Source organism: Drosophila montana, unplaced genomic scaffold (assembly GCF_035044405.1).
Source record: "Drosophila montana isolate Dmon_TW-CO22-7 unplaced genomic scaffold, ASM3504440v1 contig_3200_1, whole genome shotgun sequence".
NCBI lineage: Eukaryota > Metazoa > Arthropoda > Insecta > Diptera > Drosophilidae > Drosophila > Drosophila montana.
The window spans coordinates 2278041-2296660 of NW_026998080.1; the positions used below are offsets into that span (position 1 = coordinate 2278041).

At 43.4% G+C, this 18620-nt stretch overlaps 3 protein-coding genes across 5 annotated transcripts; all 3 read right to left on the reverse strand.

Moving 5' to 3' along the window:
- Window positions 1–1172: 1172 nt before the first annotated feature.
- Window positions 1173–3483, reverse strand: MFS1 (Major Facilitator Superfamily Transporter 1). The gene is made up of 4 exons (XM_064686856.1): window positions 3352–3483; window positions 2858–2994; window positions 1717–2802; window positions 1173–1653 (listed from the first exon to the last, which is right to left on the reverse strand). The coding sequence occupies exons 1-4, from the start codon at window positions 3371–3373 to the stop codon at window positions 1408–1410; spliced, it is 1491 nt and encodes a 496-aa protein (XP_064542926.1). The 5' UTR covers window positions 3374–3483; the 3' UTR covers window positions 1173–1407.
- A 1401-nt stretch (window positions 3484–4884) lies between these two features.
- On the reverse strand, window positions 4885–11529 carry LOC135432168 (poly [ADP-ribose] polymerase tankyrase-2). Of its 3 annotated transcripts, XM_064687689.1 has the most exons (10): window positions 11190–11524; window positions 10844–10990; window positions 10574–10727; window positions 10331–10488; window positions 9507–9627; window positions 6300–6371; window positions 5719–6237; window positions 5393–5656; window positions 5229–5326; window positions 4885–5148 (listed from the first exon to the last, which is right to left on the reverse strand). In XM_064687689.1, the coding sequence occupies exons 1-10, from the start codon at window positions 11409–11411 to the stop codon at window positions 4966–4968; spliced, it is 1938 nt and encodes a 645-aa protein (XP_064543759.1). In that variant the 5' UTR covers window positions 11412–11524; the 3' UTR covers window positions 4885–4965. The 3 variants fall into 3 exon arrangements, 2 of the variants coding, with proteins under 2 accessions (XP_064543759.1, XP_064543760.1); XR_010436891.1 differs by lacking the exons at window positions 4885–5148; window positions 5229–5326; window positions 5393–5656 and adding an exon at window positions 6609–8235 and having other exon boundaries at window positions 6185–6237; window positions 11190–11529; XM_064687690.1 differs by lacking the exons at window positions 9507–9627; window positions 10331–10488; window positions 10574–10727; window positions 10844–10990; window positions 11190–11524 and adding an exon at window positions 8998–9180.
- Window positions 11530–12344: 815 nt separating this feature from the next.
- Window positions 12345–15753, reverse strand: LOC135432140 (sodium/potassium/calcium exchanger 1). The gene is made up of 7 exons (XM_064687648.1): window positions 15595–15753; window positions 14897–15057; window positions 14522–14833; window positions 14265–14447; window positions 14099–14190; window positions 13743–13914; window positions 12345–13148 (listed from the first exon to the last, which is right to left on the reverse strand). The coding sequence occupies exons 1-7, from the start codon at window positions 15671–15673 to the stop codon at window positions 12735–12737; spliced, it is 1413 nt and encodes a 470-aa protein (XP_064543718.1). The 5' UTR covers window positions 15674–15753; the 3' UTR covers window positions 12345–12734.
- Window positions 15754–18620: the final 2867 nt, after the last annotated feature.

The window sequence follows — 18620 nt, forward strand, 5'->3', positions numbered from 1 at the left end:
AAAACTGCATACAGTCGAGGAACAGATTGGAAGAAGGCACACAAGCAGATACAGCGAAAGATTGCTGCGACACCGCTCCCTTCTCGCAAGAGGACTACTCCCTGCCGGTCCTTTAAGAAGACAAACGGCAAGGTTTTGCCAACACGATTGGACGACAGTAAGACTACCTACATCTAAAATCTTCATACAGCGGTATGGGGTTCGGTTTTTAATTACATTTGCCATTCATGTGTTGTTAAGGTACTAAATTATGATTGTACACTTAAAAAGAAATAAAAAAAAAAATAAAAAATTTATAAGAAACGAAACGATTCCGAAGGTGTCGTTTATAGCCATATTTTTATCACTTTAGCCTAAATAGATAGATATAGAATTTTATATGACAATTTTATGGAGTTTTATGAAAAATATACAAACAGCCATTTTCATAGACAAAACAAATATTTCAAACAAGTATACGTCAGTCTCTTATTCCCATTCTTAATTTTTATAAAATTTAAAATAATAATTTACCCAGGTAAATTGGGTCAGATATTTGAATTATTTTCCATTTTGGACTCAAACATATCATCGATAGGTATTACAAAATTCGCTTAGAATTTTTGCGCAAACGGGTTCGATTATTAATTCGATTGTTCTGAATGCAAGCCGATTATTTACACCTTCACTATGTGTAAAATTCATAACTTTTCCTGCGTTTTTTTTTCTACATTTTCCAACACTGAATCTAGACAGGGGTGGGTTAAATTCAAATTCTGAAGGAAATACGTCACATCTACTACCAAAACCCAGAGTGTATGTAGATATGTTTTGTGTGTCTGTTAAATAATTCCAGTCGACTTGTAAGTTAATTATAGATTTGGATAAGAATCTGGATTGCCGTACTTTCGTAGAAACTATTTAATTTTTACTACAAAACCACGATGTGTGGATGATAATCGCACGTTAAAAATTTCCGAACTCCAATCAAAACATTCAATTGAAAGCTTTACAAAACACATTCAAAGAATTTCTACCACATAGCAATATTGTTTTCTCCGCCTAACTACGTCAGAGCAGATATAATATATAATTAAAATCAATCAAGTAAAATGTAATATTGCAATAATGAAAAGATTAGCGCCCAAGTAAGTAGCCAAACATTTCTGAAATATCGATAAGACAACCGAAAATACGTTTATCTTTAATATATATTTACTTACTATAGTTATGTTATTTATCTACGACCCAGCCGTGATTAATTCTTAATTGGTATTACTTAGTATTATAAGCACGCTATTTTATATTTGTTGTTATCACTATTCCACGATTACATGGCCTGTTCAGTTAATGGAACTATGTGGATCCGCTGAGTTTCGATTTATAGAAATATTGATCAAGTTTTACTTCTTCAGAGTTAATTCTGCATTATGTGTTGTTGTCTTTGTCTTTGGCTTCCTCTTGCTTCTCATTTTGCAGTGCCTCCATGGCTTTTGCATTAGCTTTAGCTGCTTGCCCCTCCTCTTGGCTGAGAGGTTCCTTTTGCTGATCGAGAAAGTCGGCGGCATTCCAGGGCTGATTCACCATTTGGCCAAACAGAATGTAGAACAGATTGCCCACAAAGAAAATGACTGCGGAAATAATGAAAACCATCTGCCACTCAACACGATCTTGCTGCAAAAATGAATGTGAATTTAGCATATTTTTGGATATACATAACATATATGGCAGACCTACCTCATTCTTAACTATAATCCCCACCAGCAGCGGCGTCAGAATGGGCACAATATTTGCGCCCGTATTGACAATGCCCATCAGGATGCCCGCATGGTTGGGAGACAGATCGATAGTGTTTAGGGCGCTGCCAATGGTGGAGCCGGCATTAATGCCCACACTGACGGTCATTAGGACAATGGCCAGAGTCTTCTGGCTGCTGTCCAGAAAGCTGAGGCCAATCAAACTTATGGCTGGTATCCAGGAGGCCAGCGAGTTGAAGGTCTTACGTATGCCAGTGATGGTCAGTCTGCCACCTGTGAGTAAAATATCCGACACAATCAGATAGACAAAGGCCATAATCCAGGAAGCCAAATAGGGCAGCGCCGAGAACAAGGCATTGCTCTTCATCTCCATCAGTAGCACGCCGTTCATATAGGCAGGGATCTCTGCCTGAAGTGTGGAGTAGCCCCACGATTGCGTGCAGCGTACCAAAAACAGCGACCAGAATGGCACCGAGGTCAGGATGGCTTTCCAGGGCACTGGAATTTGTCGCGTTTCTATTGTCTCCTCCTGCTTGCTGCTCGCACTAATCGAGGACTCGATGTAATGCAGCTCCGCCTTGCTTATGAATTTGGACTGCCGCGGCGAGTCGGCGCCAAATATCATCCAGCCAATGCACCACAGTACGCCAACTGCGCAGGAGATATAAAAGATGCCGGGCCAACCCATGCTGGAGGCGGCTACCTGGCCGCTCACAAACATGGCCAGCAGAGTGCCGAAGTCGAGGCCGGTATTGGCCAGGGCGCCCAGCCTGTTGCGCTCCGAAGCCGGACACCAGTTGGCCAGATGCGCGTGCACACATGGAAACATCAGACCCTGGAACAAGCCCATGCCCACACGTATCACGCAGTAGGCCTCCCAGCCGCCCCAGGGCACACAGAAGGGCACCAGCAGCACCAGCACGGCTGAGCCAATGGTCGATACAAACATGGTCAGCCGGGCGCCATAACGGCGGCAGAGCCAACCGCCCAGAAACTGCGTCATAATATAGCCCCAGAAGAAACTGGATAGTATATAAGAGCGCTCCATTTCGTTCCAGTCGTACTCCTTGCAAGGGTAATTGGGGGTAAGTATTGACCTTATTGAATCCTTGAATACTTACAGGAAAATTGGGATTTGTGCTCTCCGCATTGGTCATAGCCACAACTGCAACGCCAGCGTTAAACTTTGCTATATAGTTGACAACAATCGAGAGGAAAAGCAGAAAAGTCTGCACATGACGCTGACCCAGCATGGGACCTGTGAGCAGGAAAGAAATCCATTACAAGATACACTATAAACTTTTGAAATTATAGTATAATCTCATTTAAATTTTTTGTAGGTATTTCTCAAAGGTAGCTCTTTGTTTTCCTTTTCGAAACTCATTTTATTGCGCCTTTGCTCAAGTCATTTCCTAAAAATATAACTGAAGCACTTGGGAATTTCTAGAGCTGTGTTCGTAAATTGTAAAGTATGGAATCGCCCAGTCCATTTGATATATTTATGCATCAGATTAAAACTTGCAATAGCATGGCTCTATATCACATTGAAACACACCACATTTATCAAATAGCACTTGTTTAATATTTTTCACCAAGGATCCTAACTTTTCATTACCCGTATTCGTTTCCGCTGTCATTTCGTAGCGCTCGACTTTAACTTGAACCGCGCACGCACCACTTCGGCAGGCAACTCAATGTGGCTCTGGTTGTCAGCTGGCTTTACACCTAACCACCTATCCACCTGCCTGTTAATCGTTTCATACTTGGCGTTAGTCTGAAATCAGAGCACTTCAATTAAAACATACACACACACACTTGGATACACACAATCCTCTGATAGTAAGTATCAGCAACATGCGCACCGAACGACTGATAGGGCATTGACAGCAAATCGAAGAGAAAAACAAAACATATAGAAAAATACGCGAAGCACACACGCCCACCCACGCACACACAGTCATCTCGATTGTTGACAATATATATACTATGCATATGCGGATGTTGGTCTCTCATTTGAATAGATAATGCTCATGACTAGACAGACGGACGACCCAGTCCACTTGGGCCTATGCTCAACGGATGATTTTCTAATAGAAAGTAAATATGTGGAAATAATTACAGCATTTTCGACATGCCGAACATTAAATACCCTTGGGGCCATGCATATTGTTATATTGCTCATAATTGCTGATTTTTAGTAAGATATCTTAAAGAGGTGAAATTTGCTGTATACAAAAAATTTAATCTAATTTCTTGATCGATCATTCCAATGATAGCTATGTGATATAATGGTCCGATTAGGACAAATTCAAGATCTGTAGAGCCCGCAACGAAAAGACGAGTCTATGCGAAGTTTAATTAGAAAATAGTTTGCAAAGAAACAGACAGACGGACATAACTTTACCGTCTCGAAAACTGATCAGAAACACATGTAGACTCGGAAATATTTTCGAGAGGGTATCAGCAAGTTAATAAACATGCTTTTTAGAATTTTATAGAAAACTATTCGGAAATATAACATAAAGAGTACTGCCGGAAAATCAATATAGATTGGAAATGTTTATATTCATATTCTTATTCATGCAATTCCAATGCTTTAGCTAAACTCGATTGACTCTGTAAGAAGTTATAGTCTAAAAGGCTCAACTTTTTATATGTTTCATTTGTTTATTAAAACATCTGATATTCATAATGCATAATTCCTATTGGCACACGACAAATCACATATTCATTGTAATAAAAGAAACAGAATCATTATTTTTTTTAATTAAACGCTTTTTTCGTTAAGCGTCGCAAAACGCACAATTTAGTCAGTCTGCCCGCTGAAAGGGCAACAAATCAGAGTAATTGAACAGCAAGGCCATGGATTAAGTCGTAATCTTATCTTTGACCGTCACAGCACTCGAATTCAGTTACCCGGCGCTTATCGACCCTGGAATGGAATGGAGTGCTTCACTTCAATGAATGACAGTATCAAGCAGCTCCCCAAGATAGCTTAAGCGAATCGCAATGTCTTAGCACTCATCTCAATGGGCCACTTTAGCAGATAGGAGAAAGTGTTGCTCAAAGGTCCGATAATTCCAACACTCTCCACTCGTAAGTTAAAGTGCCACAATCTGGGTGAAGGCTGAAATGTTTGCATATATCGTTTATTAAGGCAATTGTTGCTAAACGTTTTTATTTAACTAGAACAACTTAGAGCTAAATGATTTCTATACGTAAATATTGCTCAGCGACTTTCCTCCTCCTCCTCCTGCAGGCGCAGTATGTCCGCCTTGTTGATGAAGTAGTAGCTCGGCTGCCTACCCTTCAGGTCCTTCGCCGTGCGCTTGGCGCCATTTTGAATGAGAATACGGCTGACACTTTCACAGAAATTGGTGCCAAGTGCGTAGTGCAAGACGGTGCGTTCCAGCTGAGAGACCAGAGAAGAAGGGAAGTGAAGGTAAGAAATTTTAGGAGTTTCATTCCTTCTGAGAAACCTGGATAGCTTACATTATCCGTCACCTTGAGCGCCTCGGGACAAAGCTGAACCAAGTGCTGTACCATTTCCTCGGATTCCTTTAGCACGGCTATGTGCAGTGCGGTGCGACCTAGTCAAAGGGTGGACCAGATTGTAAGGAGTCCCTTAAAATATTAACTACTCCTCGAACACATACCATAATAGTTTTTGGTCTTAATAAGCCACTTGGCGTTGGGCGCTGCGGTCAGCTCCTTGAGTCGTTCCATATTCTTGTCGCGTAGCACTTGATGCAGCTCCTCGCGCGTCTCTTCCAGCACGCGCAGACTATTCAAAAAGGCAACGAGTGCCTCGTTCCGACGCTCTGCGGCCACGTCCATAATGGACTTGCCGTTTTCATCTTCCACATCCAAAATGTGATCGTAACCCTGCAGTGCCAGCTGATCAAAGGGTTCCACATCACCTGGGAACAGCAAAGAATATGAATTAAAGAGGCAATTGCCATTAGACAAATGTTTAACCTACCCAGCACTGCCTGAGCGAGCACATAGCGATCAATTTCGGCGGCATTATTTGGCTGATTAGCCTGCAGAGCCACGTCCCTAGCCGTGCGATAGAGCTCATCCCTGTAGCTGACATCAATGCGCGATTCCTCGATGAGCGTGTAGAGAGCGCCACGCCGATGCGACCGAGCGCAGGCAAAGTGCAACATGCTCTGGCCATGCTCATCGCGCTCCTCCAAGTGCTGCACAGCCAATGCGGCATCCTCGTCATCCTCCTGCTGCTCGGCTAGTGAGCGTGCGTCCAGTTCAATGATGTCCGCATGGTTTTTGCCCGTCCGACTGCTGCTAACCTTTGAGATGGAGGTGGCTACGGCCGTGGAGCTGGAACTGGTCTTACTGCTGCCCGAGTGGACGACGGCCTCAGTAATGGGCTTGCGTTGGCCCATGAATTGCTGCAGATAGCCGGTTAGATAGGCGACGGGATCCTTGGGCCGTTTATTGGCTATTTCTGTCAAGGCCTTAATCAAGGGATCGGCCAGCGCTGCAGAGAGGGAAAAATGGTTTATCAGCTGAAAACGTTTCTTGTGTGACTGCTGCACTTACAATCCGCCAAATATTTGCCCTGTTCTGTTTTAAAGATGGGATTCCCCTGAAAACTAACCGGTTGCGACTGACCTGCGAAAGCAGAGAAACTTTGTAAGACACAGATGAAGTTCATCAATTGTTGGGCACATTCAAAAGTTCAACTAATTTCTGTACACAAAGCGAGAGAGTCAAGTTAGGTTTTCTTTGGAACCAAATGAATCTACGATGAAACTAAAAAAAACAAACCTTGCAAATCATATTAAATAACGGTACACATTGCTAATGGGAGAGAGGGAGCTGCAGGGTGGAGGAGCAATAGGTACGTACGTGTATCTCATGAGGCCGAAGCTGAGGATGTGGCTTTTGTTTTTTATTTTCTTTGATTTGTTTTGCTGCTGCTTTGAAGCTAAATAAACTCTTATTTTATCGATCGATCGAATACAGCTGTATATATGTATATATATTACAATTTAATAGTTATTAGTGCACTTTTTGCTGTTGCTCTTGTTGTATTTACAATACAATTGCCTTGAAATGTATGAGATGTGCTTTCATTTTTTAATTCGTATCTTGTATCTTTTGATTATTATTTTTTTTTGTGACTGCGATCAGTTGCGATCTATAAGGCTGTTCTTTTTGCGCTTAAAGATCTTGACCAGCATGGTGGCTATATGCTTGGAGTTTGTCAGCGACATATCCTTCTCCAGTGACATTATATTTGTGACAGCCGTACAATAGTCCTGGAATAGGACATACTCCACAATGCCCATGCTCTGCATATTGATCAGCCGCACAGTCAGCTTGGACAGACGATTGGTGACCATGCTGAGGCCACGCACGGAGCACAGATGCCGCAAATTGTCCAGCTCCTTCATCAGATTGGGCAGCTTGACAATTGTGGTCATTTTGAGACCCGTGCCCAGGTAAGCTGGCCGGGATTGCAGATAGCCGAGCAGATAACTCTCCTTGAAGTGCAGCTGTGTTTCCAAGTAAGAGACGGCGCGACCGACGCGCGTGTAGGCAGCGCCCATGTCGGCCGGCTCTTTGCTGCTACTGGACGATATGACACGCAGATGTTCCTGGCAATTGAGCCACAAGGCCATGTTGAGTGCGGAGTTGACATAGACACCACGGCCATAGGGCCAAAGTGCGCCATTAAAAGCTGTTGACTCGGCCGCCTGAACCAGATCTTTGGTATCCAACAGTGGTATCATCAGACCCAAGCTGCTGAGCTGCTTGGCCACCTCGGAGTCTGGCTCTATGAGCTCCGTCAGCGTATAGTAGCTGCCCGATTCCGTCTCGCCAATGGCCTCGGCAAAGTTGCCCGTAAATATTTTGCCCATCATTAGGCGTTCGGCCTGCTCGATCTGGCCTAGGGTCAGGTTGAGCGGCAACTCTAGTTGATCCAGATTGCGCGACGCCTCAACAATGCAGCGCGTGACCAGCTGCGACTCATCGTCGAACACAAAGGCGGCCGTATTAAGGCGCTCGCCATTGTCCATGGGAAAGTAGGCGAGTCGCGGCTGCGGCTTGAAGTCCGCATCGATGCTCAGGCAGTGCATGTCCTTGAGCAGCGGCACCAGGAACTCCTGAAACACCACAAACACATCAAAGTCGGGCGCTATGATGCCACAATTGATATCCTCCTCCAGGTGCCGCAGCTTCGAAGTCTTACGCATGGCCGGCCAAAGCACATCGAAGAGATTATGATCGAGCCGCGTCTGCCGGCGCTTGATCTTCTCGTAGACCATGCGCTTGAGGAAGCGGCTCAGATAGCTCGTCACGGATAGCTGCAACGCGGAGGCGCTCAATGGCTTTCGATGCGCCAACGCCGAGGCTGTTGTCCCGCTCAGCAGCTTTCCAGACTCCGTGATGACGCTGAAGCAACGCTCTAGAGTGCGAGCGATTTCTCCATCCTGGAGCTCGCGGCGTGCGCTGTGCAGATCATCGGGCACTGGTTGTTGTTGTTGTAGTTGTTGTTGGGCAGCGTTGGGTGTAATTGTTGATGATTATCAGTACAGCACAGCGGGCTTGAACACCAACACACACAGACATACACATGGACACGAACACAGAGTAGTACAAGAGACTTGTGCTATGTTTGTGGGTGCGGAGAATAGGCGCGTGTGCTTAAACAGGTGCAAATGTTATAAAATTAGTGCATGTAAAAGATGAGTTTTTGGAAGCCAATTTACAAATCAATTCCATATTGCAACTAATAAGCTCATAGTCCTACAGCATAGACCCCAACATCTAAGATTAAGTTTAAAAACATAACATAATAATATTAGACATATTTAATTATCTTTAAATTCGACAGTAATGGAAATTCTAGCAGGATCTAACATATTTGACAAGAAGAGTTGCCACCTTGTCTCACAATCGATGTGGCACCATGGCAGCACTGAAAATATTCAACATGTTTTCAGCAAGAAATTAACAAACAGCTTTGTGAACTTGAACTGGAACTTTTTAAGTGCCCTAATCAACGTACAATTCTCAGAAAAGTTCAAGTTTATGTTCCCAATTAACTTTTCAAACTGCTGTGGAGAACTTTAGCTTAGAATTGGACCTGATTAAAGCTAAAGCAGGACAACTATAGAAGTCTTATGAGTAATAAACAGCTGAGAGTGAAATTAATATACCATACTTTTGCCCTACTCGTGTCTCAAGAGTCATCTCTTAGAAAACAATGTTTATCTTCCTGCACACATACCGAATATATCATCAATATTATTGATAATCTCGTTGAAAAATTCCCGATTTGCCGCCATTTTAATGCGCTCCGAACTGTCTGTCCGCGGGAACAACTGCGCGTTTTAGCCACCAAAAGTTGACTAACTATACGAATGAAGGTATGAATATGTGAGTACACAACCAGCGAAGGACGCGTGTTGTGTGTGTGTGCGGGGAGGTCTGAGTATGCGTCTGTGTGTGTGGCCCTGTGTGTGTGCGTATGTGTGTGGTATGTGCAACTGAAAATCGATGTCTGGTGGGCGCAGAGTCAACGAGCCAGCCAATCGTGACCGGAAGTTTGGGTTAGCAAACAAAAAACCTATTTAATTATTATTGTGGGTGCTCTAATAACCAGTTGAGTGTGTGTGTGTGTGTATGTTGTATGTGATTGTGCGGCGAAATTGCGTGCAACAACAAAACAACGTTAAAGCCATACAGCAAAGCAAAGTAAAATTGATTTCAAATGCGTATGGACAAATGAGAGCCTACCTTGATCGCTGAGCAACTGGTTCTCCAGCTCCTCGGCCCCAAATATGGTCAGCAGTTCGGTGTAGGTGAGCACATCTTTCGATTTCTCCATGTCCACATAAAATTCGGGCGTGTGGCCCAGCTGCGTGTAGAATTTTAAATGTTCTTCAGTTCATTTCATATTTATAGCGTATATTGATTCAAGTGCGAAGGCAAGTTCGAGGCTCTACCAAATACTACGCTGACACTTGAAAGTCAACGCGGGTCTAACTTGACCCATTTCTAGCCAGTGTACATGTAATTTCAGGTCGTTTGCTGGCATGGACTTAAATGGAGGCGCAGCTGCTGTAGTTCCGAGCAGTAGAAACTAATACCTTTTGGGTATGTTAAGTATTCTATGAAATTTCCAAGACCTATTCTAAGCACAATAATTGAGCTATTAAAGGAAATATAAACGAGTATTTTTAGAGTGCCGAACGTTAAATACCCTTGAAAACATATGCGGACAGTTAGTATAAATCAATATGATATTCTAAATATGCGTTAAAGTTTTATTAATGTGCGAGAATTTAAAACCTATTACGACCCAAAGTTGATTATATATATTTGTAAATAACTATGTATTACGATTATTCGTGTAACATGTAGAAAATTCAAACTTGCCCGAAACAAAAAACATAACAATTAGTTTTTGGGCAATATTTAAGTTTAAATACTTTAAGACCTTTGACCCCTCTTTATAACAAAAATAAGGTACTTTTTAAGCTAGATTTCACCCGAAATCTTTCTGCATAATGACTTGAGCTATAAATTATGCGAGAACTGTGCGTTCTATATATATTTACCTTGTCGAGGGCCTTTGGGTTGGCGCCCAGCTGCGACAGGACATTGTAAAAATGGCCGTTGTCCTTAATTGTGGCCGCATAGTGCAGCGGCGTGCGTCCGTCATTATCCGTAATTGCCATGGTCTCCGGAAAGCGTGAAGCCAAATAGCGCACAATATCTGGGAATGGGATAAGAAGCATGTACAAAACTGTGACACAGCCATGTTGACAGTGTCCCCCCACACTCTGTTCCCACCAACTTACCGCTGTGGCCAAAGAGTACGGCAACGTGCAGTGGCGTGGCGCCATTTGGCGATATGTCGTCCTTAGCAATGGCAAACTTCCGGCGATCCAGCGCCTGCTGCAACGCCAACAAACTGCCGTCACGTGCCGCATCGTGCACGCGATGGATTTTCTCCTGCAGACGAGCAAGTGCAGCAATCAATGGACAATTGGACATAAAAAATAGAGAAAGAGGGAAAAGGGGAAGAGAGTATTGTGAGATGGGGAAGAGAGAGGGGAGCAGTTACAGACCATATAGCTGGGCACGTTGTTGAGAAAGGCCTGTATTTCGGGCTCCTTGGACTTTAGGCCCAGCAGCCGGGCACCCTCGCCGTTCAGCACAATCTCGGCCAGCTGCTCCATGTCGCCCGACTCGATGATCTGCTGCAAGCGCGTGTCCTGTGGATAAACAAGGGATAAACTTTGTTTTGGCTGAGAATTAAAGCGACAAGAGTTTGTGTGTGCGTATGAAGTGAAAGCGGGAAAAGAGGTGCCAAATCCAAAAATCAATTAAATTGGTCCAAAGGAGACAGCAAATGAAAGAGCGAGAGAGATAGAGAGAAATAGATGAAGATAGAAAAGGGTTAGCCGCTTATACTTCATCATCGACTTCATAAGCTGCCGTTTGAGACTGAACTGTATAATCCTCGGAGGCGCCCTGCACAAAGCCCTCGATGGCCAGAGACGAGGTGAGCGAATCGCCGCCATCATTATCCTGCACCAGATCCTGTTCCTCTGTGTCCGGCTGTTGCTGTTGCCGTTGCTCCTTTTCTGGTAGGCTGGGCGTTGCTGCTATCACATCCTGCAGAGAATTGCGCATTTATTTGTTAGCTCAGCGGACAGCTAGCTTAGAGTGCAACAAGGATACGAAACACAGGACTAAATACTACGACAAAATGGGTGCCAGGTAGAGTTGGGTGCCATTGTTCCAGTTCTGTTTGCATGCCAAATGGTGCGTTCTGCTGGGTTTTACCCCAAATTTTACAATTTAATTGCTGCAACATGTCGTATACGTAATATTGCGCATACGCCGCGTTGTTGAATTGAATCTATTTTACTTAATAACCTTGGGCCACTGAAGATATGATCTAATCGGTAGCCATTAAATTGTGGTCCAACGCCCAATCAAATGGTAATCAACAAACAAAACGTTATAAATGCGAATTTCAAATGGCCCACAGCAGGCGCAGCAATTTAAAATAAACTCGCAAAACATATAGTATATATAGTTATAGTATACGGCTTACATGTATCATACAATATCTAACGTTTACAACTGTTCTTGACGTATTGCATGCTCAGTTGCCATTTGGACTTGGCTCCGCCTGACAGCTGAGGCAAGTCGGGCAAACGTCAGGCTCACAGGCTCACAGGCTGGCAGCCCGACAGCCAGGCAGGCCGAGAAGGACACATGGCAAGTGAAAGTGAAATGCCAGGACACATGTCGAGTATCGAATGTGCATTCATATGTGTATTTATAGAGTACATTTTCATTGCATTTCTATTATAGAGAGTGTATCTGCGGCGAAACAGCTGCTGATTTCAGCCAATCGATAGGGGCAAAAACAATTTCAGACTTTGGCATTGATTAGATCTATATTAGAAAGGGACAGACATAAACAAATAGAAATGGAAAGTAACACGGAAATACTAGTGCAAAACGTAAACAAAACACACGAGTTGCGTTTTTTTTTATTGCTGCTTTTCGAGTCTATTTTTTTTAATTTGTTATTGATTAAATTAGTTAGATATAAATGTTTAAATAGTATATATATGTATTTTGAGAGTAAGAAACTTAACACTTGCGTTTACAAAATATACAATGATAAGTTTTGTACGGCATACACGAAATCGGTTTGATTTTTAGATAGTTTAGGTTTTATAGCAAGTACTAAGCAGTTGTATATGGTATATTTATATATATAGTATAGCTGTGTGGTTATTTTTGTTGTTGTTGTTGTTGTTGTTGTTGTTGTAGCGACTACGTTGTTGTACAGAATTAAAATTGAGTGCCAGAGCAGCTGGTTTTTAGTTTTATACAGTTCACATATCAAAAAACAGTTGAGCAAACGCCACAAAACATCAATCGATCAATCAATCAATCAATCTACTAAACAATTGCTGACTGCACAAGAGTTGGCATTTAAAGCAAGCCAATCTGTACCTCATCGTCGTCCTCCTCTACCTCCACCTCCTCCTCCTCCTCAGTAGCAGCAGCAGCAGCAGCAGCAACAGTCACTTTCTCTTCTTCTTCTTCTTCTTCTTTGTCTTTGGTTGGCTCTTCTGCAGCTTCTGCTGCCTCCACTTGGTCTTCTTGCTCTTCAGCTTCATTTGCTGCTTCTTGCTCCGGCAGCATTTCCATTTCCGTTTCCATTCCGTTCTCATTCACAATTGCTTCAGTCTTTTCAGTTGCATTTTGCTCACTCTCAGCATCTAATTCGCCATTCTCAACCAGCTCTACTTTTGTCTCCGTCTCATCCTCCGCTTGCTCCGCTTGTTCCGCTGCCCCTGGCTCAACCTTTTCAGCATCTTCAGCGCTTAGAGCTCTTGCAATATTCTGTAAAAGTAAACAATTGTCGACTGATTGCTTTCCTTTGTGAACTTTCTAAATTGTGAAAAATATTACTTTTATCTACATGTATCAGTCGAGATGACCAAGCGCTAAATGCGAGTGTTATATGTGTGTGTTTGTATTTGTGTTCAGTTTTTATTTACAGCCCTGTAAACATTTGTTATCGAATTTGTATCTTCCCCTTCGCAATATGCGGCTCACTTCTGTGGAATGGCAGAGACTCATGATAAATTCGCGATAGCATCAACACCTCTTAACTTTTCCTTCGGTAAAGGAGTGCTGTGCTATCGATAGTATCGCCACAATATCTTCCCAGCGATACAGATTAAGGACAATTTTAAATGCTTGCAGGGAATAGTGTGTGTACATTTTGTGTGTGTTAAGTGTGGCGAAAAGAAAGCCGCATCATGGCCGACAATAGCTTACTTCGACAGCGTCTAAAATAAAAAAAAACTGCAGCTCTTCATTTAGCTAATTGACCCAATAAACTATACAGCAAAAGCGCAGGGTGCAAAGCAGTTAACAGCAAAAACAAAAAAGGACCTCCGGCCGGCGGCCTGGGTAGCTTAAAGGACTTACCTCAGCTTCGCTTTCGGTATCGCCGGCTGTATCGCTGGCATTGCCAGATGCAAAGGCCGCCGGCGTTTCCGGCCGGCGCTGCTGGGCCAGCGGCAATGCGGCATTCGCATCCGCTGCCACTTTAACTTCCGCATCCACCTTGGACAAATCATCGTCATCGATGGCGCTGGTACTGCGAGGGTTGGTTGATCAAAATGCAAAAAACTCTCAAAGCCATGCCAAAAATTGAACGTAAAACGCAGAAGCCTTTAGCTAGCACATAGCTCACGCACCGCGCCACCCCGCTCCGCCCCGCGCTGCACCGAAAAGCCGACCATGCTAAAGGCCAAGTCAATGTCAAGCGGCCCAACACTTACCCATCATTCGTGTCCAATTCGGAGGTGTTCTCAGCGCTGTCGTCCAACGATTTACGACCATTTACAGCGGCCACCGGTTTAATGTCCAATTTCTGAGCAAAAAGGGCAACACAGGCTTTTCAATTAGCCAAGACATAAGAGCCCCGCCCCATTCGCCCGCACTCACCTTGCTCTGCTTGCTGCTGCTTCGGCTGGCGTCACCGCCGGCATTGCTATCGGTATCATCACTGAGCGCCTCCCAGTCGGTGACGCTGTCCGGGGAGATGCGCGGCGCCTCCGGTACATAGACCAGAAACGCCCGCTCGATTTCGTGCGGCTTATGGCGATAGTATGAGGGCGTCTTCATTTTCTGCAAGGTAACCAAGCAGTGAAAAACAGTGAAAATTTTAATTGTTCCGGTATGGCGCCACGTCATGGACTCACGTAATCCTGCGCCTCCTCATCACAGCCGGCCTGGGTGAGCAGCGTATAGCAGCGCATGTTGTTCTTGGCACTGGCCGCCCAATGCAGCGGCGTCTTGCCCGTGATATCGATCTCGTGTATGCCCTCCGGCCAGAGGCCAATAAGATACTCCAGTATCTTGGTATGGCCAAGGCCAGCGGCCTTATGTATAATATTGAGACCGTTGTTATCCTTGGCGGTGACCAGCGCTGGTGGCACCGGCGGCTCCAGTTGCATTTGCAGCGTCTCCAGGTTATTATCGATCACCGCCTGATGCAGATCCTTCGTGGCATTCTGCAAGCAGCGTCAACAATTTCGATGATCTCTTTTGCCAGCGGGCAACTAGACTTGGCTTACCATGACGTGCGGCACGGCGGCCAGAAAGCGCTTGACACGCCCATTGTTGCTAGCCTGCTGGCAGAGGCGCTGTCCCTGGCCCGCCCACAATATGCGCGTCAGCTTGCCAATGTCCTTTTCGTGCATCCAGATACGTATGGTCGATAGCTTCACGGAGAAATCTATTAGCGCCAGGCGCCAAATAAAAAGAAATTCCAATAGCAAGTGCAGCAAAATTAATTCAACACCGAGTTTTGAATATGCCAGCCGCCCGCCGATTCCCCCAAAAAACAAACAGCCCTCACCCCACCCCATTCAAGCTCGATCTCGATTTCATTTACATTCCTGGCCGTTTTGGCTGTTCGTGTTTGCATGCAATTTGCAAGTAAAAGCGAAATTAAAAGCTAAAATTCGCGAGCAAATGCTCAACTTAAAGTCTCAACAACTTTACTTTTCCTCGGGCAGTTTTCTCATAAGTTTTTCCGCGACTTTTTGGCAACTTGAAACGCCTTGAAGGTCGCCTCTAACATTTCAAATGCACGCCGTACGTCCGCCCCCCACGCAGCCTATTGAAATATTGAGCAGCATTTTGAGAAAGCGACAGCTGCCAACTGCAGCCTAATAAAGCACCCCCGCCCCCCGCCCTCTCTTGCTCTAGCAGTCAGTAACGTAAATCCTTAAGAGGTTGGCCAAACAGTTAACAAATTACTCATACGCACCGTCGTTCTCGCGCCGCTTGCGTCCATTCTGGCCCGCCGCCTGTCCATTCATCGGCATGACTGCAAGTGTATCAGACATATTTTACTTATAAATTATATAAATATATAGATCTTGTTTTTTTTTTGGTTTTTATATATATATATATATTCATATATGTATGTACATATATGTGCTGGGTTGATTAATTATGGAAGCGCCTTAGAACAAACAGCCTACTTGATGTATTTGCTTGAAGGACTTGTGCTTCGTATTGCGTGTGGCAGGTTTGAGCCACGTTGGGCAACTAACGTTGCTGACCAAAGCAAGGTGTTGAATTTAGGACAGCACAATGTGTTATTTCTCATTTTTTTTCCATTTTTTGCCTCACACTAGCGCCTTTTTTTTTTGTTTTTGTGTGCCATTTCAGCGTGTTGGCCAAAGTGGGCGGTAATTGCGTCCTGTACGCGCTCTCTTGCTATTTATTTATTTTTTTATTGTGTTTTGAGTAAATAAGTGCCCTATGGGTGTGTGTGTGTGTGCGTGTGAGTGTGCTATTTACATACACCCTGCTAGCACTTTAATTTTAACGATATCTCTCTTGTATCGCTTTCTTATCTTCCATCGCAATGAAGTGTCTTTTGACAAAGCAAAAAAAGAGTGTAGTCAGGGCCTTTCGCCTGGCTCATGAGCATAATTGTCGCCTGAGTGATAAATTTGCAATAGAAATAACTTCAAAAGAATTTACTAACTTTTCGTTTGCTCTTGTTAAGGAAGATAAACATGCGATAAATATGTTTTTTGTGTGTCTTCCAAATGAACTGCCGAAATGCAGTCGTCCGGGTTCGAATCCTAGGCTAGTGTGTGGATTTAGTATTATATTATCTAAAGGCTGGGTTGCTGGCTTAAACCTATATAGACGCAACAGCTTTGTAGGCCATATAGAATTTAGGTTAAGTGACGAATTCATTAGCCACATATGTAAATATAAGGCTAAAACCTTCCTTTATTGCCCAGGTTTATTTGCGCCGCCAAAATGTAACCTTTGACCAGGCTTTCTACATGTATATTTAGCACTCACATGTAAATTAAGTTGGACTGTTGGAGTGTTGCGGCTCACACTGCTTGCAACAAAGTTGTGTGGCAATAAAAAAGGCAACAATTGCCACGGAAATGGCGCATTAGCGAGTGCCACTTAATGTCGTCGCCAGTTGGTTCTCGGGCCTGGGTGGGCGTTGGGTGGTTCGGGGGTGGTTTACTTGTTGAGCTCCCCATTTGGGGCGCACGCAATATGCAAATTTTGGCCATGTCTGCGCTTTGTCACGCATGCTCTTCCCCACACCGCGCCCTCCCATTCGCGGTCCCCTATGAATTATGCGTGCTTTAATTGGTTGACACACACAAATTGTAATTGACTCAATTAGGTGCAACTAATGAACATGAATGGGTCTCAATGGATGTATTCATCACTTTTTACTCACCCTTTGGCGGCGACGAATGGTAGTAGAGTCCATGAAATCTGCGTCTTCGCTTTGGTGGCATGCCTCCAAGCAGTTTCCGTCACGTTGCGCTTCAAATTTGTTGGCTTTAAAACTAAAGCAGCTCAACTTTAGAGTCCTCGACTCTGCACACTGCTCCAGTCGCGATTCGAACGACACATATTTTTTTAGATACCACAAATTGTTCACAATCTTTTTTAATTTTCCGTTGGTCCGTTCGAGTCGTCCGTTGGCTTTGCAAGTTCAACGACGTCTGGCAGACATTAACCACAAATACGCATTTTGCGCTCGGTCACTCGACTATTGCCAATGCTCAGTGGTTGTTGTGGTTCACTTGGCCAATTGCAGTGCGCGGATCGCGTGTCTCTGCATTAAATATGAACAACCTGCATATAGAGCAGGTACTATTTGTGAACGTGGTCACCCTAATTTTAAATCGACTAGCTTGAGGGTGTACAAGCCCTGTGCAATCGTAAATAGGTAGAAACTATACAAATACTCGTATTTTTTGTTTGTTTTGGTTCCTTTTTCTACTATTAAAAATAATTTGTGCATCAAATTCAGCGCACTGAAATAGTAAATAGTAACTCATATAAATATAGTCCGATTATGGAAAATATGCACTTTTGTTAGAAAATAATTGTTTGATATCAGAACCAATCCAATTATTAATAAAATAGGTTAAAGTTTCAAATTTAATTTTGGAATGCTTGTACTTATACCAAAAAGGTATTAAATTCAATTAAATTAATTTTTTAATTAAAAAATGTTACGTGATATTTTTGCGATATTTAAATTATAGTATTTTTGTATATTTTTGTATATTGGTCACAGTATATCTCGGCTTAATGATGCCCGATATCGGACAGATCTATGAACTCTACGAGATCTCAACAAATTGCAATAAATCCTCTAATTACTTTGACCAATTTAGTCAACATTTAAACTCAAATGTGTTAATGCCAATCAATAATCCAAAAAGTAACATCACTTTAAGATTGCACTTTATTAAATATAAATATTATAAATTTCTTCGATATTAAATTTCGCACATCAGTTTGAATACACTCAGAACTTGAAAAACTTTTCATCTATTTACACTTCACCAATGCTTCACTTAGACACTCGAAACAGGGTACACTTTTGTCTATCAGTCAATTTGGGTACTATCTATCTATGACTTGATTGCCGTATAACAAAATGATTGCATTCTTTTGCGGGCAGTCGCGCTTAATGAAGTAACTAAAGAATTCAATTGCTCGCCGAGTGTCGACGGCAACGAAAACAAAGCAATTAACAGAAATCGATATTTCGAATTCGAAAATTATCGAAAGTAGAGCAAACAGCCGCGCACAATTTATGAGAGGACTTCAAGGTCCTGCGTACGTGGCAAGTGTGTGTTAGCACGTGGCAGGAACGCGATGTGAACTTTTGGCTCGCACAACAACCGCAGCGCGGTGACAAATAGAAATGAAAATTGCAAAATGGGAAATTGAGAATACTAAATGACTAATTGAGAGCCGAACAACTGGCCTTTGCGTGTTCAAAAT